Source organism: Dendrobates tinctorius, unplaced genomic scaffold, assembly GCF_039654945.1.
Source record: "Dendrobates tinctorius isolate UK_male_01 unplaced genomic scaffold, ASM3965494v1 ptg000151l, whole genome shotgun sequence".
Lineage (NCBI taxonomy): Eukaryota > Metazoa > Chordata > Amphibia > Anura > Dendrobatidae > Dendrobates > Dendrobates tinctorius.
In genome coordinates, this window is record NW_027361818.1 from 30,535,918 (window position 1) to 30,563,051 (window position 27,134).

Below are 27,134 nucleotides of genomic sequence, written 5' to 3' on the forward strand. Positions count from 1 at the left end.
TCTAGATATCACCCCCACATCATTTTTCCCCAATGCCTCAAAGCTACTGGAACAACACGTCCATCTTGAATTGCCCTGCCACCATGCCTCCTGCTTCCTCTCTACAGTTTACATCTGACTTTTGACCCCATAATTCCACTGAAGCTTCCCTGACAAAAGTATGATCAGCTAACCACAAAACGCAAGCGACACTACTTTGTCCTCCTCCTACTGGACCTTTCCTCTGCTTTTGACAAAATTGATCATTTCCTCTCACTACAGATTCTCTCATCTCTTGACATAAGTGACTTGGCCCTATCTTGGATCTCTTCATGCTTAACAGACCAGACTTTCAGCGTTTCCCACACACACACCTCCTCATCACCTTGCCACCTATCTGTCAGTGCCCCCCAAGGTTCAGTCCTAGGGCTCCTGCTCTTCTCCATCTACACTTTCGGCCTGGGAAAGCTCATAGAGTCTCATGACATTTAGTATCATCTCTATGCTGATCACACACATATCTACCTCTCTGGACCTGCTATCACCTTCTTATTAACCAGAATCTCACAATGTCTGTCTGCTATTTCATCCTTCTTCTCTACTAGATATCTAAAACGTAATAAGAACAAGATAGAATTCATTATTTTCCCCCCATTTCACTCAATCCTCCCAAACAAATCTATCCATTAAAGTAAATGTCTGCTCACTCTACCCAGTCCCACAAGCTCGCTGCCTTTGGAAATCCTGGACTCTAATCTCTCCCCCAAACCACATATCCAAGCCCTTTCCACTTCCTGCCAACTTCAACTCAAAAATATCTCCCATATCCGCACATTCCTTAATCAAGAATTTGCAAAGACCCTAGTGCATGCCCTTATCATCTCTCACCTCAACTACTGCAACCTAATTCTGTGTGGCCTCCCTTCTAAAGCCCCCATTACACACTGCGATATCGCTAGCAATATCGCTGTAAAGTCACTGATTTTGTGACGCAGCAGCGATATTGCTAGCGATATCGCTGCATGCGATACTTACCTCCGACCGGCTCCCCCGCTGGTTATCGCTGATCGCGCGAGAAGCTCCTGGACCATTCCTCGTCGGCCACTTCCTGCTGGGCTTCCTGCTGTGGCGACGAGCGACGCGTGGAGCCGGGCGGGAGGACGCAGGATCGCTGCGTCTGACAGGTAAGTACCGATCCCCGTCCCCAGCGATGTCACTGGTGAGATCTGCCTGTGTGGCAGCTCACTAGCGACCACCTAGCGATGCACCAGCGATCCTGACCGCGTCATATCGCTGGTCGGGATCGCTGGTCCATTGCTAGGTGTAACGGTACCCTAACACTCTCTCACCCCTCCAATCTATTAACACTAGAAGTCCCAGAGAGGGGTCATTTAACATTTCTACCTTTGGAACCCAGAGACGGGTCGAATGACCTGAAGGATTTTAGCTAACATCCTATAATCACCGTCTTTTGTTCTGTAATTAAGGCCACTACTGTCGCACCACAGGAGGTGGTTGTTTTCCATTGAGTTTAGCCTTTTAGTTTCTAGTTAGTTCTATTCAGTTTATTGTATTTGATAATATAAAGACTATACATATTGTATTTAGTTTAGTTTTATTTGACCAAAAAAGCACTGAAACAATGAATCATTTTTTATATATTTTAAATAGAGAATTAGAAATTTTAGAGCAAGGTACAGCTGTGAGTGATGACCAGAAGCATTTGTGTCTAAGTCATGAGGACTGAAATGTCAGTGTGAAAAATTTACAAAAGAACAACTGTTATTTGTCTCCATGCTTTTTATTTTTGATATAAAAATAATAAAAAAAAATACAAGGAATAAAACAATTCCACACATATTTACAATAGGCTGCAGTGGGGGCTGCGTGTGTGTGTGTGAGTGGCATGTCCTTCTTGTGTGACTAGCATTTCAGCACTCACCGAGCAGTCTGTCTGCACTGTCGGAACATACCTGGCACTGGCTGGGTATCCAAATCCAAAGAAAAAAAGAGGGGGTCTCCGGCACCAAAATTAGTGAAAAAAGATAAAACTCACATTTATTAGGATGGTTTTAAAATCATATTAATAAGCCACCATGACAGGCAAGGCTACCTTACGCGTTTCAGACAGATATTACATGTCCTTAGTCATAGGTATATCTTATCAAAACTAGGAAGCTTAAATAAATGAATACCTGAGGAGACTGCAGAGTGAACACCCAGTTTAAGGTAATTAATTAGCTTCACCCTTTTGAGACCTAAGCAAGTAATGCTGCTAAACAAAGCTAACATGTAAATAAGAAATATATGTTTGCAGACATAAATGAATACATACAAAAACAGCAATAAACCATAAATCACAATAGACGTAAATAGATGAGTATTGCAAAAAAACCATATTACATTATATATTGCAAATCTGATCTATAATTTAAACCTTTTGGTGCACGAGCATCAAGAAGCAGGATCCATTTAGCCTCAGCTGATAATAGTGCAGCAAACCAATCACCACCTCGCTCCGCTCTGTGAATTCTCTCTATGCCCCTCACGGACAACGTAGACAAATCACCTCCATGCACTTCTGAGTCGTTTCTTTAACTTACGTGATGTACAACCAACATACTATTTGCTGCATGCTTCACAGCTGGCTAAATACACTACATAAGTTGTTGAACAGTTTATAAATGTTTTTATCTTAAAAATTTTACCATTATTAGCCGAAAACTCCTTACAATTAGCCATATACCTGCACAGATTACATCTGGAGGTACCACACCTAAATGAGCCCACTGTGCTGAGCCACATGTTACTGCTTCTAGGGGTGATCTACAGACTTGGTGATAGCAAATTGCCCAAATTTGTGGATTTTCTAGCTACAACGTTCACACCATTTGACAGAATATCTGTCTGAAACGCGTAAGGTAGCCTTGCCTGTCATGGTGGCTTATTAATATGATTTTAAAACCTTCCTAATAAATGTGAGTTTTATCTTTTTTTTACTAATTTTGGTGCTGGAGACCCCCTCTTTTTTTCTTTGGATTTGGATTTATAGCGCCAGTTGAACCGCACTGGACATCCCCTGTCATCAGACCGCTTATGGACCATATGGACACTGATTTACGGTAGGATGAATATTTTTTCCTCTTTTTCTGCTATTTACCTCTGGCGGTTTTTTCACGCCTCCGTTTCAGTGTGCGATCTTTTGAAAATACCTTTATACAGTTAGATTTTGGACGATTATCCTCTTTCTTCGCTGCATTCTTTCAACATGGATTTAACCACGAAGGTTTTGTTTAATAATGAGGATAGACTTAAAAAACTGGATTCTATGTTCTCCAACAAATCTAATTCTGATTATTCAGCTGGCACAGACTTGGATAATATTTTCTTTGATCTGGAAAAAACTATGCTACAAAAACTGAGGACCTGGTGGGATTCAACTATTTTGCAAAAATATGTTGATAGATCAATGATCCCTAGAGGTCCGAGAATCAGGAAAATACCAACATATCCTTTTCCAGAGTCATTTATGTGTGAATGGAATAAAATTCTTACGGATTGTTCATTGCAACTAATGAAACTTATTATTAAAGAGGAAACTAATCAGGTCATTGAGTTGGAAAAATCCATTACGGAATATCATAATCCACTGAAGGATTTTGCTGGGAACCCTGAAGTCAGGGCCAAAAATGATAAATTGCTGTATAGAATTAATAAAGAAGAGGAGAAGATTATTAGTATTAAACAGAGCAAATTTTCACGTGATTGTATTGATTATGAAACGAATAAAGTTTATAATTGGAAGTCTCCAAGAAAAATCAGACCTATTCTTAAGAACAAGAAGGGTCAATCTCTAAATAAAAGAGTGGAGTTTGTTACGGATCAGGAGACAGCTGGTGACACTACTGATCGCTTAGGTGTGGACACTAATCCCCCGACCCCTCCATCTGCTGGAGTGCCCAATATAGGGGTACCGTCAGCGTCAAAAACCGGAGATGGCATAGGGCAGGGAAGAGGCACAGGGGGAGAAAAGATACCCCAAGAGACAGTCACATCGCTGCAGATATTAGACAAAGCTTTGTCTGAGGTGTCTAATTACTCCGTGATTAATCTATCAGTACTCATACTCAGATGAAAGTGTTGGAGAAAGGAGTGAAGTTTGCACCCAGTGTTCGTGCCAATATGTTACAAAGATGTCGATAAGTTTGTCCGCTTGTTAGCAGTGAAAAACACTTTCATCAATCTGTGGCGGCTTCTGCTCCTATGGCTGATCCAGCGCCTGAATTTCCTGTTATTCCACTATCTAGGACTTTGACTGAACAGATCGCATCTAAATCCTTGATACTAATCGGAGGATTGTAAAATCTATGGAACTAAAACCGATACAAACTCCAAATCCAGACTTTTCTCCTGTCTCAGCAAGGGTCCCATCATGGACAGCTTTCAGGATGTGTCGGAGAAGGAAATAAGAGATATCCTAACTACTGACATAGGAGCTGCAAACAATCTAACAAAAGCGGAAAAAAGGCTTTAAAGGATTTATCGTGAGACACTAAGGTTGTGACCCGCCCGGCGGATAGAGGGGGCTCTCTGGTTATCTTGGATAATGCCTTATATGAGAGAGAAATTCAGAGCATGCTATCAGATTGTAATACAGAAAGTTGGACGCTGATCCTACATCAGAAGTTAATGGGAAATTAAGATGTTTAGTAGGTGAAGGGGAAGCTCTGGGCATTTTTGACAGAAAAATGATTGATTATCTTGTGTCTGAAAACCCTGTGTGTGCTATTTTTCATGGTCTGCCTAAGGTGCATAAAGAGGTATTTCCTCCTGCCTTCCATCCTACTGTGGCGGGCATAGGATCTTGCACAGAGAGACGATCTGCCTGGCTGGATGAGATTTTGCAGCCATTTGTTAAGAGAACAGTGGGTTATATCAAAGACGCGAAACACCTATTACAAGCACTGTCAAATATGTCTTGGTCCAAAGATTCGATTTGGGTTACCTGTGATGTTGAAGCCCTATATTCCCATATCCCCCACCATTTAGCTATCAGAGCTCTCAGTTTCCACTTGGAACACTATGGGGATCTTGAGGCTTCCCACATGGAGTACATTCTACAGGTTGCAGACTTTCTGCTTAAACATCATTTTTTTAGTTTTAATAAGCAGTTTTATATTCAGGTGTGTGGTTGCCCTATGGGATCATCTTTTTCACCATCTTTGGCGAATTTATATATGTCATGGTGGGAAGAGACTTATATTCATTCGTCATTTACATGACCATCTATAACCTGTCTCCCCCATATGTCTCTGAACTAATCTCCCGATACCTTCCCTCACGTAATCTCCGGTCCTCCCAAGACCTCCTTCTCTCCTCCACACTTATTCGCTCCTCACCCAACCGCCTCCAAGACTTCTCCCGAATAGCCCCTATTCTCTGGAATTCTTTGCCCCAACAAGTCCAACCATCAACCACATTTGGATCCTTCAGACAGAACCTGAAAACCCATCTCTTCAGGAAAGCCGTGATACAGACAAGGCGTGCACTCTGTGGATATGAGGTAGGTGCAAGCTGAACCTGGAACTTAGTCCAGACACTCATCCAGTGAAGAGAAAACAGCTGCACTCTGGGAAATTTTGATTTTCAATGCAAAAAATTTTTTTTATTATTGAAGACACCACAGGGGAATAGTGCGTTGAGGTAACGTTTCTACCCTATGTCGGGTCTTTTTCAAACCTCACTTAAAGCACAAGAGAAAAAGAAGCACTCATGGCAGTATGAATGTGCAGGAGGGGCTAAAGTGCCATATGTAGAAGTCCGGTCTGGCAGGGACCAGGCAGAGGTCCTAAGATGAGCTGGAAGCGTGGGGCAGCTAGCGCCGTCTGTGGTGTAGCGCCAGACACACTCTGGAGTAGCTTACATTCTTTTGCTCTTTTACAAGACCTTTGTTGAGGTGGATCAACACAATTAATTTGTTTTGTTTTTTGTCTGTCATTTTTAACCCACTTCTTTCACATCTTTTTTTAAAAGAAAAACATAACTAAATTCTTTTAGAAAAACTTGAAAAATTGAAACAGATTGTATGTTTTGCAAACTATATGTACATTTGGCAAAATGACCTGGATAATGCAGCACAACATCACGGATCAGCAGCAAAAGGTCACATCTCTCCCAAAACACTTCACTTCAAAACAAAATGTGTGGTTTATACAAATTGTCAGTTCCCTCAAAATGCAAAGTCTCTTGACCTGTGTTTCACACAGTGTTTTGAGGATGAATTCAGCTCTACTCCCCCTGCAGATTCCTCAGACAATGGCCACATTTACAAATGAAAGGATGCTAATTGGAGCCATCAGAGTCATCAGTTCGGACTAAGGGTCATTTGACCCTCTTTCGGGACTTCAAGGGGGAGCTCGAAATTTCTGGGACTTCTAGTGTTAATACAGCAAAAGGGGCAGCAGTGTTTACCTGCCCAGGTCTCCAAACTAATGCACTGTATAAAGATGGCAGCAACATCACGGGTGCAAATTACTGATGAGACATCCACTCACAACTCATGGAGGGGGAGATTACTTAGTATTAGATTGCACGAGACTTGTATAGGGCACTGTTCACACAGGTAATGCACAGTATCTGGCTTACAGCCTTTTAGTGACACACATACTATTAGATTAGGTTGGCTGCCCAGCACTATCTAAAAGCATCACATGAGAACAGACACCCTAGTTTATAAAGCCAAAAATGCTGGGCTTGGCTTCATCCTGAGAAATGAAGTGCAACAAAAATTATATATACATAATATATGAGGTATTGGTCGATATTTTGGCCATGATGTGCAAGTTCGCAACCCGCATCAAGGGTCCTCACACAGAGTCCTAACACTAAACTTAATAGCAAAGCTGCAAAAACAGTCCTAAAAATTCTCCAAAAATTCAAGAATTAATACAGCAATAGAGATGAACAAACTTGTTTGGAAAATGTTCAATTACTTTGGCTAGGATAGTGGTGCTGTATAATGATCGGGAGGGATGGCAACGTGTTTGATTGGAGGGGATGTGGAGAGATTACAGGAGCGTGTGGAGAGGTTAGAGGAGCAGCACGCCTTTTTTTTCTTTAACTTTGTGTGATTCTGGCAACCAATCAGGGAGCAGAAACCATCCACAACATCATGACAAAAGGTCTACTGTGATTGGCTGTCAAAGTCACATATCCATGACCAGGTAAAAAGTTGACATCTTGTTTTGCTGGCGCCATTTTCTCAGTGTCAAAGTCCAGAGAAGCCGCTCTTGATAGTGCTGCAAGTGAACTTGTCAATTTGCTAGATAGGATCCTGTTCAGTGTGAAATCAATCTTCCAGCATCTAACTAGATTGTGCTAATACTGTGTGGCAGTCTCCGGAGGACGCATTTGCTAATCCAAATAGTAATTTTGTGACGCAGCAGCGATATTGCTAGCGATATCGCTATATGTGATACTTACCACCGACAGGATCCCCGCTGTCTATAGCTGATCGCGTGAGATCATGCAGGTCCATTTCTCGTCGGGCGCTTCCTGCTGGGCTTCCTGCTGGCGCCGACGAGCGACACGTGGACGTGGGCGGAAGACGTCATGATCGCCGTGTCTGACAGGTAAGTAACGACCGCTGCTGCGTCGCTGCATCGCTAGTGAGATCTGCCTGTTTGGCAGCTCACTAGCGACCATTTAGCGATGCACCAGCGAACCTGATTGGGTCATATCGTGGTCGGGATCACTGGTGCATCGCTAAATGTAAAGGGGCCTTAACACTATATAAACTCACCGTTCCCTCCCACATACACGCTCCCTGATTATTACCATGGCCGGTCAGGTGAGGCAAATCTCCAGGAGTGGACCATATGGATCGTGGCATCTAAGGGACCCCAGGTGAGCCGCCAGGTGGAGCCGACCCCTATACAGGGATCGTTAGGAGCAGGCCCAGGGATTCAGGTACCACAATAGCCGGTACCGAGAGGGGCGGCTCAGAACGTACTGGAGTAGGACCACAAGACTGTAGAAGATAGGACCAGAGTAGGATTGCAGGACTGGAGCACAGATGGCAGGATGGAGCAGGGACACCGGAGTAGGACTGCAGGACTAGAGCACAGACAGCAGGATGGAGCAGGAACATGGAAGGCAGGACTGGAGTAGGACTGCAGGACTGGAGCACAGATGGCTGGACGGGGCAGGAACCCCAGAGTAGGACTGCAGGACTGGAGTACAGACAGCAGGATGGAGCAGGCACACAGAAGGCAGGTCTGGAATAGGACTGCAGGAACTGAATCACAAGTGGCAGGATGGAGCAGGGACCACAGAATACAGAACTGCGGGAGACAAGTGAGTGTATGATGAAACAGGGCCCAGTGTGCTAACAAATATGAAGATCAGGCATCTCCATCAAAAGAGGACGGCCTGATATGCCCATGTCTGGTCTGCCATTGGTCCGGCAGTGCTTCCGGGTCAGGGCACCGCCGGAGCACAAGTGACAGGAGGGACGAGCGGCCGTGGTCTATGGTGCATGCGGATTGCATGCAGAGATGCAGTCAGCCGCGGACCTGTCAGAAGAGACCACCGCATCTTCCGAATGACAGGGGGATGTGGCGTGGGAGCGAAGGCAGGGTGAGTATACAGTGGCAGCATGATAGTACCCTTTCTCTTAAGCCGCCCTCCCCTGAGATTAGCAAAAAATCTCTTGAGAATGCTGGGAGCATTGATATTCTCCTGGGGTTCCCAGGACCTCTCCTCAGGACCAAAGCCCCTCCAGTCAATAAGAAAAAGAGTCCTACCTCTAACCTTTTTCATGGTGATGATATCCTCCATCTCAAAGATATTATTGGTACCAACCGGCTGAGAAACAGGATCAGATACGGAGTGGAAGCGGTTCAGTACCACAGGTTTCAGGAGAGAGATGTGGAAGGTGTTCAGGACCCAGGCAAAGCAGGCAACCTCAATTTGTAGGCGACTTCATTGACACGTCCAAGAATTTCAAACGGACCGATGTACTGCTGGCCCAACTTGTAAGGGGCAGTTTCAACTGGATAAATTTGGACGAGAGCCAGACTGTCCCCGGTTCGATACGGTGGAGGATCCAATCTCTTCTTGCCAGCATAATTTTTCATTCGGTCAGGGGCCTTCTTGAGTGACGTGTTGGTCTAGGCCCAGATCTTGGAAAATTCTGAGGACAAGGCGTTGGCCGCGGGTACCTCGGAGGCAGGGGTTACCGGAAGGGGAACACCAGGATGTCTGTCAAACACAATGAAAAACGCCAGTATGGGTTTTGTAGGTGAACTCTGCCCAAGGAAGTAGTCATTTTGGTAGGCATTGGAGAAATGACGTAGGTACCCAATTAACGTCTGGTTGGTACGCTCCACCTGCCCGTTGGACTATGGATGGTAAGCAGAGGAAAAGTTGAGGGAAACGTTCATGAGCTTACTAAGTGCCCGCCAGAACTTGGAGGTGAACTGAACCCCCCGGTCAGACACAATACGTTGAGGTAGGCCAAGGAGTCTGAAGATCTGCTGGATAAAAACTTTGGCCAACTCAGGAGCCGAGGGGAGACTGGGCAGAGGGATGAAGTGGGCCATCTTGGACAAACGGTCCACCACCACTAGGATTACTGTACAACCGGAAGAACGGGGTAAGTTGGTGATGAAATCCATGGCAATATGTTCCCAAGGAACTGTAAGGACTGGCAACGGGAGCAATAAGCCGGATGGAAGTTATCGCGGCACTTTGTTCTTAGCACAGGAGAGACAAGAGGCCACGAAATCAAGCACATTTGGAAAAGCGTAGGCCACCAGTAGTGACACGTGATATGGGCAAGCGTCTTCTTGGTTCCGGCATGGCCCGTCAGTCTGGAGGAGTGACCCCACAGAAGGACCTTTCTCTTGAGATTTCCTGGCACAAGGGTAGAGAAAGCCAGTTCACCGGAGCCACAGTGATGATTCTAGTGGGCTCAATAATGTGCGAAGGTTCCTCCACTGTCTCAATTGGCAGGAAGACCTTGGATAGGGTGTCGGCTTTGGTGTTCTTGCTGCTGGGACGAAAACGGAGCTCAAAATCAAATAGGGCAAAAAATAAGGACCATCTGGCCTGACGAGGATTGAGTCTCTGGGAAGACTGGAGATAGGCCAAGTTTTTGTGGTCAGAGAAGATTACAAAGGGATGGACAGCCCCTGCAGGACATGACGCCTTTCTTCCAGGGCCAATTTAATGGCCAATAGTTCACAGTCGCCGATTGAGTACTTGCACTCGGATGGAGAGAAAGCCTTTGAAAAAAAAGCCACAAGGATGCAGACGACCGGAGGCAGATCTCTGGGATAGTACTGCCCCGGCACCCATTGAGGAAGTGTCCACCTCAAGCAAAAAGGGTTGGTTGCTTTCGGGACGGTGCAACACCAGGGCCATGGAGAAAGAGTTTTAGAGTCTGAAAGGCCTCCTCCGCCTCCGTAGTCCAAGAATTGAGAGTTGTCCCCTTTCAGTTGATAGCGGAAATAGGTTTGGTTACTGTGGAAAAGTGAGGAATAAATTGCCTGTAATAATTGGCAAATCTGAGAAACCGTTGTATTGCTCTTACTCCAATGGGACAAGGCCACTTGAGGATGACAGTCAGTTTCTCGGGATCCATCCTTAATCCAGCATCGGAAATAATGTAACCCAGAAACGGCAGAGAGGTTTGTTCAAAGAGACATTTCTCTATCTTAGCATATAAGCGATTCTCCCTAAGACGCTGTAACACCAGGCGAACACTCTTTCTGTGGGATGAGAGATCCGGTGAGAAGACGAGGATGTCTTCCAAGTACACGACCACACAGGAGTACAAGAGGTCCTGAAAGATCTCGTTGACAAACTCTTGAAACACCGCAGGAGCATTACAGAGACAAAAGGGCATGACCAGGTACTCGTAATGGCCGTCTAGAGTGTTGAAAGCAGTCTTCCACTTGTCACCTGCGCGAATACGGATCAGATTATAGGCTCCCCTAAGATTTAACTTGGAGAAGACCCGGGCCCCTCTGAGACGGTCAAACAACTCCGGGATGAGTGGAAGAGGAAACCTGTTCTTGATGGTAATCTCATTCAAGCCCTTTATAGTCAATGCAAGGCCGTAGAGATCCATCCTTTTTCTTGACGAAGAAAAACCCGGCTCCCGAGGGCGAAGAGGATTTCCGTATAAAGCCTTTGCCTTTGGCGAGGTTCTCCCGCACGTACTTGGACATGGCTAAGGTCTCTGCCGGAGACAGAGGGTAGATTCTGCCCCTTGGGGGGTTGAATCAGGGATTAGTTCAATTGGGCAGTCAAAAGGCCAGTGTGGAGGAGGAACCTCCGCTTCCCTCTTATCAAAGACGTCTGCATAGGAACTGTAGTCTGAAGGAAGACCAGCAAGGTCAGGGGGTGGCCGGGGAGCGGCAGCAAGACGGACAGGAGTCAGGCAGCAAGCTTGGCACGAGTGCTCCCAGTGGAGTACCTCCCCCGAAGACCAGTTGAGGAAAGGTTGATGTGTCCTTAACCAGGGGAGACCGAGTAGAATCGCATGGGAGAGTTTTGGCAAAACGTAAAACGCTATCTTCTCTCGATGTAAGGCTCCGACTTGCGACTCCACTTCCTCAGTGACCAAGGTGACGGTCTCCTGTAGTGGTCTGCCATCCACTGCAGCAATCAGGTGAGGATTACATAGGGTAACCATGGGAATTTGGTACTTGTCCACCTCTTCACGCCGGATGAAGTTACCTGCCGAGCCCGAGTCCACGTAGGCCACCTCGGACCCACGTCTCTGCCCTGAAACCACAAGAACAGATATAGTAAGAGGTTGAGAGGAATCATTAGCACCTAGGGAGGCCTCTCTTACCTGACCTAGGTGGAGAAGTTTCCCGGTCTCTCAGAACAGGTGCGCACAAAATGCGACGAACCTCCGCAATAGAGGCATAGGCCTTGTGCCCGTCTCTCCCGCCGACGCAACTCAGCCAAATTGAGGCGATCCACCTGCATGGGTTCAACAGAGGGGGTGAAGAGGACCCAGCAGGATGGGGATTAGCAGACTGGTTGGAAAGGGAGGCCGGTCTAGTGGGTTTCCTTTCTCTCGCTGACTTCCGGGCGCGCTCCTGGAAGCACAGGTCAATGCGGGTGGCCAGCGAGATAAGGTCCTCCAGGGTGGTCGGGGTATCCCAACCCACAAGTTCATCCTTTATCCTGCTAGAAAGACCGCGCCAGAATGCCCCTACCAATGCCACGTTAATCCAGCTGAGCTCAGAGGAGTGAGTACGAAAGCGGATCGCATATTGTCCGACCATGAGAGAACCCTGATGAAGGTTATAAAGAGAATCGGTAAGAGAGGGTAACCAACCCGGCTCATCAAAAACCCTGCAAAAAGGTATCCAAGAAGACCGGAAGGCTCGAGACAATGGGATCGTCCCGTTCCCAGAGAAGGTTCAGCCAGGACAGGGCCTCTACCTCCAGATGGGACATAATGAAGGCTACTTTGGCCCGATCAGAGGGATATTGCTGAGGCAACCATTCAAAATGGAAGATACATTGATTTAAGAACCCCCCAGGGTGGATAAAAATCTTGATTTTTTTAAAAAAATCAAAAAAATCAGATTTTTTTGATTTAAATCAGATTTTTTTTATTTAAATCATTTGATTTAAATCAGATTTTTTAATCAAGTTGTACACAAGCAAAACTTTGTCTTTTTGCAAATCTAATTGTTTTACACAAATAAAAATATTAAAACAGTTGATTATGAAACCTAATAATTTTTATTTGCACTATTAAACACTCAGAATTGAACTACAGAGAGTAAGTACTTTTTAACAATAGCCTATCTCTAACGTTTGAAGTAAGCAAACATCTTCAGTGAATACATCAGTCCTTTAAGCCTACTGTTTATTTAGGACTTTTAATAGGAAAACCAGTTGTCCTGCTTTAGCAGTTCCTAAGCGGTTTCGGACTGTTGTGTGCACAAAACCAAATGAAGAAAACAATCTCTCTACTCCTGCGGATGAAGCCGATGCAGTCAGTAGCTGAGTAGCTAGATTTATTATCTTTGCTGGAAGAACAAGTGATTGCGACTTCCACCAGTCCAGTGGTTTTAGTTCATTAACGACGTTATCTGCAAACATGTATTTTTGAAATGGTGCAGATTCACACTTCAATTTCAGCACAGTTGCCACAATGTCATGGTTAGTATTGGCGAGCCACTCCATTGCAGAGTTGATTTCCGCCTCAGATAATTTTTTCCCTCTGTAGATGGGATGCAAGATATTGGCTAAATAGTGTTCTTCTTTTAATGCTTGGTCCTTGCGGTGCTGTATTGCAACCTTTACATTGTTTGAGAGGTTCAAGAGATCTAGAGAACCTTCTAAATCTTTCCAAACTTCTGTGGCATCAGCTATGGTTGCAGTATCTTTCTGCATTTTATCCAACGCAATCGATATTGGCTTTAACCTTTCCAAAAGGTCCTCGGCATTTCTCTTCACACCAAGATTTAATACTTTGCTTCGTATATTAGCATCAATTTTATCCCGATGTGTTTCGCAAATGGACAATAATTTTGACCAGTTGTTAATAAACAGTTCCAAGCAGTCAGCCAAGGTATTCCATCTAACATCTTGTGGTAGAACCAACTTCAGTCCTCCCATTTCCTTGTAGGTTGCATGTGCAAAATGATTATTGCGGAAATATTTAACAATTTCTACAACATGTTCCTTGACACCCAAAATATGCAGGTCTTTTGCCAAAAGATGCAACAAATGGGCAGAACAACCGTATGTAATGACATTTGTGTCATCCTGTGCCAGTTCCGCTCGCATTTTTGCCACATTGCTTGCGTTATCAGTAACTAAGCTCCTTACTTTACATCCAAACTGTTCTTGGCATTGGTGAATTGAGTTCTTAGCAATTTCAAGTAAATATTCAGCAGTATGTGAATTTCCAGATGTGTCGATTGTGTCTGTAAGGTAAGTTTCACCATCTTCTGTTGTGACACAAGTGCTGCAAATTATGGGGTCGTTGTGGATGTTGCTCCAACCATCCAAGCTCATGTTAACAACCTTGTCTTTCAAATATTTTGTACAAGCCGCTCTATGTCGTATACAGCCTGAAGATGTTTTCCTGAGATATCAAATCTACTTGGTGGTTTGTAGCCTGGTCTAATTCCTTCGATCATTTGTACAAACAATGGGTGCTCAACTAGTCGGAAAGAAGAATTGGTTGCAAATATGAATTTAGCAATTAATTCATCAAAATGTTCTTTCTGGCTCGTCGTAGTCTTTAAGATGAATTTTTCTACACTTTGCACGCAAAGTTTTTTTTTGGGCTGCTTTGTTGAAGTTGTACCCAGATATTGATTGTCACGTGCAGCACAAGCCATATTTGACCCTGAAAGCACAGAAATTAAAAATATAAATCGACTGCGTATTTGAAGAAATATAACGAAAATATTGAAACAAACTTTTTGAACAATGTAATGGTCCTCGTCCTATAAGGGCTGTCTCAAAAGTTATGCTACTCAAGTTTTCCGGTGAGGTTGCTGTAATACTGGTAACTAATATCAGAGCCTCAGCAACTGAAAAAAATTATGTCACAAAAGTTTTAAAAATGTTTTTTTTTTAAAATGGTCAATTTGGCAGACTTCAAAAGTGAATTGCAGCCTACAATAAAAAAAAAATAGGCGTATACACACTTTATTTTTACTTAAAGGACATGTGCACCTTTATTTTTTAAGGTGCAGCCAGTCACAGTGTGCACATGTCCTCCCCCCGCAGCTCTCTTACCTCCGATGTCAGCGCTGCGGGGATCCGTGGCTTCGTTCTGCCCATCCGCGAGCGCGCCTCCATTCATTTCAATGGAGCGTGCGGCCCGCTGACGTCACGCCGCTGGATCACTGCGAGTAGGCCGCAACCGGAGGACGGGAGGCGGACGGTCAAAACGAAGCCACGGATCTCAGCGCTGCGGGGATCGGAGGTAAGAGCGCTGCGGGGGGAGGACATGTGCACCTTAAAAAAATAAAGGTGCACATGTCCTTTAGCGTTAATTTTCTGTGAAATATTGCCTTAACATAAATTTAAATTCTATACTCCAGAACTACCAGTGCTAGAAATGTTTCTTTTCATAGACTTTAACCATCCCAGTAAAATGTCTGTTAAAAAAATAGGTTGTAAATTAATTGCCAGACTTTAAGACTTACCACTAGTACTAGGCTCCTGGTGCATAAGAAGCTGTGGGGGTTCATTGACATTAGTTGTATCACTATGAACATCTTCATTTCCCTTCTGGTTGCAGTTTTCATAATGTGATTTCAAACGGCAAACAAGTCCTTGGATAATATCCTTTTGACAGTATTTGCACTTTGCTCTTGCACCTTTCTTTCCAAGATCTGCTGCTGGCATCTCAACAAAATGAACCCAAATAGGGTCTCTCTTACGACCTGCTGCCATGGCTCACACAGATCACTTATGAAGTTTGATTGTTACTACAGCCTGAGCCAAGCACTGCTGATGTTACTACAGCCTGAGCCAAGTACTGCTGACTATCCAACAAGTTTGGGCATGTCAACTGAATGCAGGGAAAAAGAAACTAAACCAAAACTGAAACCAAACTAGAAGTGTGGAATTAAAGGGGCAGTATGAACAAAATGTGGAGGCTATTAATAGTTTATACAATTAAGACATGCTGCTTTTAAACACCTACCTATTGCCATATAGTAAAACAAAAAAGATTTTTACTTACTTTGGGGTCCCCCCTCACCCTGGCGTTAGATCGTTGCCCCTAGTTTCGTCCGTGTAACTATGGGCGCACATGCACACTGCTCTCACTTCTCATTTTAATCGTGATTTATATTAAAAAAAACCTTTTGATTTAAATCAGTGATTTAAATCATGATTAAAATCATGATTTAAATCGATCCGATTTAAATAGAAAAAAATCTTTTGATTTAAATCGTGATTTAAATCATGATTTAAATCGGCGTGATTTAAATCAATCCACCCTGGAACCCCCTACAGAGCTTGGGGTCGCCACTAGAGATGAGTGACTTTGCCTTTTTTCGGGTCGAGTCAGGTTTCACGAAACCCGACTTTCGCAAAAGATTGATCGAACGAAATCGGCCGATTATTGTGAAAAGTAGAAGTCCGACTGAAACACGAAACCCAATGTAAGTCAATGGGGATGAAAAGTCGGCAGTGAGTGGAGGACAGGAAACACACCTACAGTGCCCATTTTAATGCCAAAAACAAATTCCTATTCCTTAAGCTTGTCAACCTTAATTTACTTTATAATAATAGTTAGCCATTGAAAACTGGGGGTTATTTGGCTAAAGTAGTGGGGGGGTAGGGCTGGCTCCAGATATTCGTGGGCCCAGGGCCAAAGAGTGTCACTGGGCTCCTTTAACACATGACACAATTCATGATCCTTTGATACGGCAGAGAAATAGCGGTATAGTACAATGAATTCAATTCTTACATCACATGATTGATATCCATTTTAAATTCTCCAATAGCTCCAAAAACGGACAGTATATTACTCCATACAGTATTATGGCCACCGCATAGTGCGCTATACAGAATAATGAGGCCCATATACAGTCATGGCCAAAAGTATTGACACCCCTGCAATTCTGTCAGATAATATTCAGTTTCTTCCTGAAAATGATTGCAAACACAAATTCTTTGGTATTATTATCTTCATTTAATTTGTCTTAAATGAAAAAACACAAAAGAGAGCGAAGCAAAAAGCAAAACATTGATCATTTCACACAAAACTCCAAAAATGGGCCGGACAAAAGTATTGGCACCCTCAGCCTAATACTTGGTTGCACAACCTTTAGCCAAAATAACTTCGACCAACCGCTTCCGGTAACCATGCACACGGTCAAGCAGTCCAGTGCCAGAGGCAGCAAAGCAACCCCAAAACATCAGGGAACCTCCGCCATGTTTGACTGTAGGGACCGTGTACTTTTCTTTGAATGCCTCTTTTTTCTCCTGTAAACTCTATGTTGATGCTTTTGCCCTAAAAGCTCTACTTTTGTCTCATCTGACCAAAGAACATTCTTCCAAAATGTTTTAGGCTTTTTCAGGTAAGTTTTGGCAAACTCCAGCCTGGCTTTTTTATGTCTCGGGGTAAGAAGTGGAGTCTTCCTGGGTCTCCTACCATACAGTCCCTTTTCATTCAGATGCTGACGGATAGTACGGGTTGACACCGTTGTACCCTCGGACTGCAGGGCAGCTTGAACTTGTTTGGATGTTAGTGGAGGTTCTTTATCCAACATCCGCACAATCTTGCGTTGAAATCTCTTGTCAATTTTTCTTTTACGGCCACATCTAGGGAGGTTAGCCACAGTGCCATGGGCTTTAAGCTTTTTGATGACACTGCGCATGGTAGACACAGGAACATTCAGGTCTTTGGAGATGGACTTGTAGCCTTGAGATTGCTCATTCTTCCTCACAATTTGGTTTCTCAAGTCCTCAGACAGTTCTTTGGTCTTCTTTCTTTTCTCCATGCTCAATGTGGTACACACAAGGACACAGGACAGAGGTGGAGTCAACTTTAATCCATGTCAACTGGCTGCAAGTGTGATTTAGTTATTGCCAACACCTGTTAGGTGCCACAGGTAAGTTACAAGTGCTGTTAATTACACAAATTAGAGAAGCATCACATGATTTTCCGCACAGTGAAAATACTTTTGTCCACCCTCTTTTTTATGTTAGGTGTGGAATTATATCCAATTTGGCTTTAGGACAATTCTTTTTGTGTTTTTTCATTTAAGACAAATTAAATGAAGATAATAATACCAAAGAATTTGTGTTTGCAATCATTTTCAGGAAGAAACTAAGTAGTATCTGACAGAACTGCAGGGGTGTCAATACTTTTTGCCATGACTGTATTTCTCCATACAGAATCATTGGTCCCATATAATGTTTGAAACAGTATATGATGAGCTCTACATAATGTTACAGTATATGTTGGTCCCCATGGATGAAGCTCCAGTGTCTTATGGGCCCAAATAATGCTCTATATATAATGGGCCCCAATTCTAATGCTCCAGTGTATAATGGGCCCTGTAAATGCTGCTCCAGTGACTGATGTCCACCTTTGGAATGCTCCAGTGTATGGTGGGCCCCAGATATCATTCTCCAGTGTATCGTGCTCCCCAAAAATTGCTCCCAACCTTTAAAACAATTAAATAAGTCTCCTCGCTAAGGAATCCCTTTATGCTGGACTCCTCGTTGTCCCCATCTTCCATCTCTCTGCACTTGGACTGTTTAGGCAGAGGGAGTACAGATGTGATGTCATCGCGCTCTTTGACTAGAATGTCACTGTCAGGAAAAGTGTTTGGTTTCCGGGGCAGTATGGTTGCAAAGCTTAACCTTAAAGGAATGTCCAGAAGGGCACCACCAGGAGTGGAGCCTGCGGCTTAATTGGACTCAACACAGGCAACCTCAACCATGCCATCCACAAAAAAGCTGCACAGATTGCAAGCTTAATTCCGTTAACGAACGAGACTCAGGCATGCCTCCGCGGTCCGCGTCCAGCTTACTAGAGGGACACGCGAGGCTCTGGCACGCGAGATCGGCCAATAACAGGTCTGTCATGCCCTTACATGTCCGGGGCTGCACGCGTGCTACAATGAAAGGACCAGCGTGTATCACTTACAGGTGCGGATAACTCGCTGAACCCCGTTAATGATGGGGATCTGGGATTACAATTCTTCCCCGCGAACAAGCATTTCCCAGTAAGTACAGGTCAACTGTAATTCCGGAATTAGGCCTAAACGGCATTCTAGAAAGAATGTGAAAAAATTAAGTGTCCAAACCACAGGTGCTGTAGATTGCTTAACAGCTGGGCTCCTCAGCTGAGTAGCACACAGTTCTTACATACATAAACAGGCACAAAGAGAAGGCTGGTAGTGCAATAAGAGACTGCGCTGCTGTGGTAGAATTCAAGATATCTTTAATGCCATTAAAGATATCTTGAATTCTACCACAGCAGCGCAGTCTCTTATTGCACTACCAGCCTTCTCTTTGTACCAAGTCCTTGGACCTCGTGCAGACTGCTGCAGTTGTTTTATGCAATTATAGGTGTTGTGACTCTCACAACCCTATCAGTGGAGCCTAACACTTGCTGTGCACTCATCTACTTTCCATACAGACCTACGCATTGGAAGCGCCCTGTCTCCCCCTTTTCTTTATACATAAACAGGCGGCATAGCTTGGTTCACGGGTGGCCAACTCTGCTGAGTAGCATACACAGTTACTAGGCCCAAAGTAAAGATGTATATCTTTGTACCGTGTTAGCCAGTAGATAGAAAAATATTCAGAATTGAGAGTCCTCAGTGGTTGTTACCTTTTAATGGCTAACTGAAAAGATGGTAATAAATTGCAAGCTTTCGAGACTACTAAGGTCTCTTCATCAGGCCGTCAGAGACACTTGATTGCACTATGAGGGACCCTGTGTCAGTGCCGGCGCCCAAGAGTCGGCCCACCCACCTGTCCAGGGCAATGGCACTCTTCAGATTTTGTATTAGTCAAGCCTGATGAAGAGACCTGAGTAGTCTTGAAAGCTTGCAATGTGTTACCATCTTTTCAGTTAGCCATTAAAAGGTATCAACCACTGAGGACTCTCAATTCTGAATATTTTGCTAGGCCCAAAGTATTAAGTGGTGTAAATGCAGTCAAAAACTGGTTCTTTCATAAACAGGCGGCATAGCTCGGTTCACGGGTGGGCTCCTCTTCTGAGTAGCAGACACAGTTACTAGGCCCAAAAGGATTTTCAGAACAATATGCGGTAAAAAATTATTAGAAACACACGGTGTAGCTCCTTCACAGGTGTACTACACTGCTGGCTACCAGACACCGCTACTATGCCCTAAAACTGTCTATTATCATTGAAAACCATTATTAACGTGAAAAAAAAGATATGCTTTTGTTTAACGAAACGTTCTCGAACGGAAACTCGAACAGCCGAATTTTAATCAAAGTGTTGTAGTTCGACGAACGGATCTAACACCGCCCAAAACAGCTAGAATTTGAACTTGGCCAACAGTTCCACTCAAACACCACTCATCTGTAACCAGGAGGCAGACTCAGATGGTCTCAGACACAGTATGGATTCGACAAGATTGCAGAAAGTTGATAAAGGGTACAGTATCACTGGATAACAGGTATATATAGCATAGTTTAAACATTTAAAATCTCCGTGTTTATTTCCGGCGTCCGACAAAGACACTCACAGCCTCAGTATGGATTAGACAACAATCTAAAAAGTAGAAAAAAGGAAATGTTTTTGAAGCGTACACCAGTATACACTGTTGGGGTATTTTTAAATCTTCATATATATTTCTGTCTCAGTAAGACAGTCCAGACTCTCCGCCAGAGGAAACGAGATGGATAAAAGTACAGACATAAAGTCGAGTGATTGCAGAAATTTAGGAATTACTAATCAGGGGAAAAACTCCCGGGAGAATTCTCAGAGGCGTTGCTGACCCTCAATTACTTTGTGTGTGGAGACAGCGAAAACAGTTCTTTGTGAAGAAAGGGTTGCTGTATCGCAGTACCGTGGATCCCTTCACCGTTACTCATCTCCATCAAATTTTGATCACAGGGAGAGATGTAGACATGGTCCTCACTGCCTATCATGATCTGTCAGGTAACTTTGGAGTGCAAAAGACAGAAGCCACAGGCTGTAGGCGATTCTATTGGATTGGCATGAGCGGGCACATTTAAAAATGTGGGCAGGAATGTCACACGTCTGTGAGTAGGAAAACTGTGAAAGCTGATGATAAACCACCACTGCATCTCATTGTGAGTCGACGTCCATAAGAAATGGAAGCCATTGATCATCTGAAGCTAGAGCCCGGCCAGCAGGACAGGGCATAGCTACATCTTAACCATCATCTATCAGTTCACCAAATTTGTAGTGGCAGTCCCAGGGAAGGATTTGACAGCCCAGACTACACAGCGGAGGAGCAGGGAGAGGTAAATATTGCAAATGCTGGGGCCCTGCCCAAGCAAAGGGGGCCCACTCGTGGGCGTCAGTACTGGCACTGGGCCCCTCATAGTACGCCGGTGTGTCTGATGGCGGGTGTGCACCCCCACCGTCAGAGACACTTGATTGCACTATGAGGGACCCTGTGTCAGTGCCGGCGCCCAAGAGTCGGCACACCCACCTGTCCAGGGCAATGGCACTTGCACGGTTGCGTGCGCTACGTGGTGACCCCAGCCATGGGGGGGGGAGGCACCCCAGTTAGGGAGGTTTAAAAAATGGCATATGTTGATGTTGGACATTCAGCAGCTGCAAATGGAGGAATTGGAGAAGTCCGAGGAAGAGGCGGACAAAAGCGACCCATTTTTCTGGCAACCTATGTGTCATCAGGGGAAGGTGGGACAAAATCCTTGGAAACCCATGCGTGGTTCATTTTAATGAAGGTTAGATCATCAACATTTTGGGTCTACAGACAGGTCCTTTTTTCTGTCAGGATTGAGCCAGCAGCACTGAAGACTCTTTCCGATAGCACACTAGCAGCAGGGCAAGTGAGCTCCTGTAAGGCATATTGTGCCAATTCAGGCCTGGCATCCAGTTTAGAGGCCCAATAGTCAAAGGGGAATGATCTGTGAGGGAGAACATTGATATGGGACGAGAAGTAGAGTGTAACCATAGTTGACAACTGCTGTCTCCTGTCACTTTCAATCGATGCAGTATTACCAGTCGTGTGAGCGGGACTTGAAAATTCAGTCCACAACATGGTCATGAAACCCCTGTCTCCAACGCCACTTCTGATGTGTGCACCACGAACACATCTTCCATGTTGCCCCCTACGGCTCGTTGGAGAACCATCACCGCTGCTGTGTGCTGGGAATGCCTCAAACAAATGGTTTACCAGAGTTGTTTGTTTGTTAGCCAATATTAGGCCAAGGTTCTCCTGTGGCATGATGTTTTGGAATTTGCCTTCATAGCGTGGCCAACCAGTAGTCGTCATCGTTCATCATTTTGGCAATGCGGGGGTCCCTTTTTAGGATCTGCAAGGCATAATCTGAGATGTGGGCCAATGTTCCAGGTGTCAATGATGCACTGCGAGTGCTGGGTGGAGGAGCACTTTCTGGCAAATCCAGTCACACACAAAGCCTGTACCAGACTTTGCCACGCCAACATTTTCTCTTGACCCACGAGAAGCATCCTCCCCTAAATAATCATCCCCATCATCATCCTCCCCCTCCTCTTCCTCTTCTTCCTCCACCTCGTCCAGGAGAGGTTCCGGAGTAGACAATGGCTGACTGTCATCAAGGCTTCCCTCCTCCTGTTCCTCATCCTCCTCGGCTGCAGACGCCTGCTCCTTAATGTGCATCAAAGTTTGCATGAGCAGACGCATAAGTGGGATGCTAATGCTTATGATGGCGTCATCTGCGCTTACCAGTCATGTGATTCCTCAAAACACTGGAGGACTTTACAGAGGTCTTTCAGCTTCGACCACTGCACACCCGACAACCCGATGTCTGCCCTCAAAGTGCCTGGCCGTGTATCCTCCCACAAATGCATTACGGCCTGCCTCTGTTCGCACAGCCTCTCAACCATGTGCAGGGTGGAGATCCACCTTGTTGCAACGTCTATAATTAGGCGGTGCTTGGGAAGTTGGAGCAATCGCTGCAGCTTCTGCATACAACTGGAGTGTACAGGCGACTGGCGGATGTGCGAGCACAGTCTTCGGACCTTCTGGAGCAGGCCTGTTAACTCCGGATAATTATTGAGGAAGCACTGCACCACCAGGTTCAAGGTGTGAGCCAGACAAGCTATGTGTTGGAGTTTTGAAAGGGCTATGGCTGCCACAAAATTCCGGCCATTATCACTACCTTGCCTGCCTCAAGATGTTGACTGCCCAGCCATGACTCAGTTTGACGCTGCAAGTAGTCGGCCAGTACCTCCGTGGTGTGTCTGTTGTCGCCCAAATACATCATCTTCAACACAGCCCGCTGAAGCTTACCACTAGCTGTTCGATAGTGGGACACCGAGTGTGCAAAACTGGCAGCTGCGGATGGAGTGCTCGTGCGACTGTGCTTTGTGGAGAGCTTTCGCTTCTGGAGGAGGAGGGTCGAACGCCTACAGCCAACTGTTTCCTATACCGTGGGCTAGGCAGCACTGTCCCACCGCCGCTGTCCCCTGTGGACCCTGCATCCAAAACATTAACCAAGTGCGCAGTGATGGACATGTAACGGCCCTGGCCATGCTGTTATGAGCTCATTTTCTCCTTCACCTTTGATGTCCGATGAACTCCCTCTGCTGGTGAAAGGAGGTAGTGAAATTGATTTGGATGGGAAAAACCTGTCATCTGAACAGGTGGAGTGTGATTGGACATCCGGAATCTCTGAGTGGATATAAGGCCGCCGACGCCCTGCTGGGTTGCTGGTGATCCTCTCTGCTCTGAGCTCTGGCCTCCAGTTTGGTCCTGTCTACTAAAGCTAAGTTTTTGCTCTGCTATTGTTCCATGAGATTTTGTCTGGTTTACTTAAGTGTTTGTGTTCAGCCAGCCCTGGTAGGGACTGGCTGAACTCCATTTTTGTCTCTGATCAGTTGATCTCTTTGCTCTGTTTTCAGAATATACTTGAGTGCTGATATAGTGATTTTGAAGTCTAGTGACTTCAGGGCTTTTTCTATCAGACGTGTTGGACATTATTTTTTGGCAGGGTTTTTGCGTGATTGCAGACTGTTGCTTTTCTTTCCTGTCCTATCTAGTTAGTGAGGGCCCCATCGTTTGCTCAGCCTGTCTTTCTGTCTGTGTTTGTGTTTTCATCTGTTTTCACCATCAATACATGTTGGGGGCTGTCTATTGCTTTGGGGTCTGCTCTGGGGCAGTTTAGATTTCCCCTTTCTTTCTTTAGGTTTATTTAGTTCTCCGGCTGTGAATGAGGTGTCTAGGACCACCGTAGGAACACCCCACGGCTACTGTTAGTTGTTGTGAATAGGATCAGGGGACTGCAATCCGCTAGCTACCAACCTCTCCGGTTTACTGAACTTAGCTTGCATTTTTGTTTTTTCCTCCTCCAGTGACTCATTCATAACACCATGCCTACTGGAATATGCATCTGTTGTGAGGTGCACATTTCCACTCACTGATTGCTTGAGTGCATGGAAAATTTGGTCTTTCACATGAAGGCGGAGGGCTGGGAAGGCTTTGCGAGAAAAGAAGTGCCGACTGGGTAGGTCATAGCGTGGTACTGCGTAGGCCATGAGTTCACTTCGCTTTCAACCAACCGGTAGGGCATCATCTCTAATGAGATTAGTTTGGTAATGTGGGCGTTCAAACCCAGTGTACGCAGATGAGAGGATGAGTACTTTCTTGTCCTACTCATAGTCTCTGGTAGGGCGAGCTGGACTTGAGAGCTGCATATGGTGGAACTAGCGTTGGACATGGCGGACTGAGAGAGGGTTGATGATGGTGATGGCGTTGGTGTTCTTTCTGATGGCCTAGATTCAGTCTTTCGTAGTAATAACATTGTGATTCCCTGACTGCTTTGGCCTTGCGACGACACCTCAACATTTGCTGCTGGTAGTGTGCTAACTGGTGGGCTTACAGTGGGGGAAACGATGTAGCGTTGCTGACTACCTTCATTGGGAGCAGTTGCACATGTGGTACGTGAGGTTTGGTAGTCCGTACCACGCTTGCAAGTACATGGTGGTTAAATGTCTAAGCATGCAACTGGTATTCAAATTTCGCAGATTTTTCCCTCGGCTAAACGTCTTTGCGCACTTCTTACAGATAACCTTTGCCTGATCATTAGGATTTTGTTCAAAAAAAGTGCCACACTGCACTCTTCCTACTATGGAAGACATTTTGAGGCCTTGCACGCTGTGCTAATTTGACCGTCTGGCCAAGCTGTCCTGCAACTCTTTTGGTTTTTGTAGCCCGTTTTTGGACTGCTCCGGGCCTGCCAGATAACAGCTATGTCGATGCCTGCTGCGGATGCTCCTCCTCCTCTTCTGAGCTATTGGCAGCGGCACCCTCTTCCCCCAATGGATGCCAATCTGGGTCAACAACGGGTCATCCATCACCTCCTCTTCAATGTCATGTGCACCTTCCTCTGTGTCACCATGTAAGGTGGTATAGTATGCAGGAAGGGGCACCCGAGTTTCATCAGGGTAAGATTCTGGCTCAGTACACTACAAGGACAATGTAGTGCTCTGAGTGAATGTACCAGCAGATAAATCTAGCAGTGGCTGTGCATCAGTGCATTCCATGTCAGATTCTTCTTGGACTGGGTAATTCACAATTTGACTTGATAACCCAGACATGGTATGTAAAAAGAGCTCCATGGAGTAATCTGTAGTGTGGCCTGCCGCATCCTTTACTTTTGGTAGGGGTGAAGGACACAAGGAAAGGTGTGGTTCCTGACCATGAGCCTCCAATGACGACTCAGTGCTTTTATTTTTTGAAAGTTCAGAAGAGGAGGCGATAGAGCTGGAGGCTGTGTCAGCAATTTAAGCCAAAACTTGTTCCAGAAGCTCCGGCTTTAAAAGCGGTTTACCTACTTCCAGAAAAGGGAGCCTTCGAGGCCTTGTGGAGCCAGACGATGATGCAGGCTCAACACCTCCTGCATTAGGTGCTATGGTGCTTTTGCCACTACCAGCAGATCCACCACCACCACCAACACCATCATTACCAGCTGGCAACCCCCGCCCACTTCCACGGACTCTTCCAACACACTTCCTCATTTTTGGGAAAATGTACCCAAAATACCAAGAGCAATATGGTACTGTAAAGCAAGGTACATGGTGTATATAGTATAGGGGAGAATTTGAATCTCCCTACAGACTTGAGGACACTGAACTATTATCTCAGGCCCAGTGTAGATTATACCTCAATATAACAGGCTGAAATTGGATGGTGTATAAAATGTCTATATAGGACTGGGGAGAATTTGAATCTCCCTAGAGATTTTAGCAAGCTGACAATTATGCTCTCAGTCCCAAGTATGGCAGCAGACAGCCTAATGAGCAGGACTGCTGCACACAAAAGTGTGGAAAAATGAACGCTTGGTAACTGGGCAGAAAAGAGGAAGAAAAGTATTTTTGCTTTTAAAAAAGCAGTTTGCACAGCAGTGTGAAAACAGCAATGCAGCTATCAGGTAGCCTTATAAGGCAGCCTAACAACCAACAGAGCTGAATGCACCAAAATATAGCCTCCCCTTGCACTGCACACTAACTGGTGTGTTGTACAGGCAAAATCGCTAGCAGCAGAAGCAGTTTTTTGTATCTTCTTCCCTGCCTTACGCTCTCCCTACAGAATCAGCAGTAGCAGCACCTCTCCCTATTCTGAGATCGGCAGAAGTAAGATGGCGGTCGGCGTGCACACCCTTTTATAGCCCCCTGTGATGCCACACAAAGCAAGCCAATCACTTGCATGCCCTTCTCAAAGATGGTGGTGACCGCTGCCTATGTCATCGCGTTGCCCACCGTGTGCGTCCTCCATCATTGGCTGAAAAAGGGTGCTGGAAGCATCTTTTGAAACGCGACTTTGACGCCATGGTCGCCGACCTCATGTCCGACCTCTTGCTATGGTCGGGTTTCGTTTCATGAAACCCGACTTTTGCGAAAGTCGGCAACTTTTGAAATTGACCGACCCGTTTCGCTCAACTCTAATCACCAGTGCTTCTACATCTTGACTGGCCTCAAGAAGGGCCCATCGCTGTACCCAAGAGTGTCAACTAGAATGTAGTAAACATGATAATTTGAAATGAAGCTAGTTTTTTTGTATTCTGAATTACTTAGATTTTAGGGATGTATTAATAGATCACCCTAATAATCAGTCTGGACAGAGGCCAATAGCAAAGGCTAATCTTAACACTGCCATTGATATAGTGTGAAGGATGGTGACCACCAAAGAATTGCGTGTTATATTTGTTTCATCTCTCTGCAGAATGAAAGCCAATACCTTCAGGAAATACATGAATGACCTCCAGAAATGTCCCTGGAAATACAACCAAACAGAGCATGATCTGCTGAGGTGAGGACACAAATGCATCAAAAAGTTCTGAAGCCAATTCAATGAGACAAAAATCATCCAAAAATATAATTTACTGTAGACGCCTCCATGTACAAGACTGCAGCTTATCCACATGCTCTTTGATTGTATGCTGAAATCTTCTGTTTAATTGAG

General features: G+C 45.1%; 1 protein-coding gene across 1 annotated transcript in view; it reads left to right on the top strand.

Annotated features, from left to right (window-relative positions):
* Positions 1–27,134, top strand: part of LOC141050026 (alpha-2,8-sialyltransferase 8F-like) — a 38,596-nt gene that overhangs the window by 3,378 nt on the left and 8,084 nt on the right. Inside the window, exon 3 of the mRNA XM_073546860.1 lies at positions 26,895–26,981. Within this exon, the coding sequence (XP_073402961.1) occupies positions 26,895–26,981 (87 nt within the window). The remainder of the gene's footprint in view (positions 1–26,894; positions 26,982–27,134) is intronic.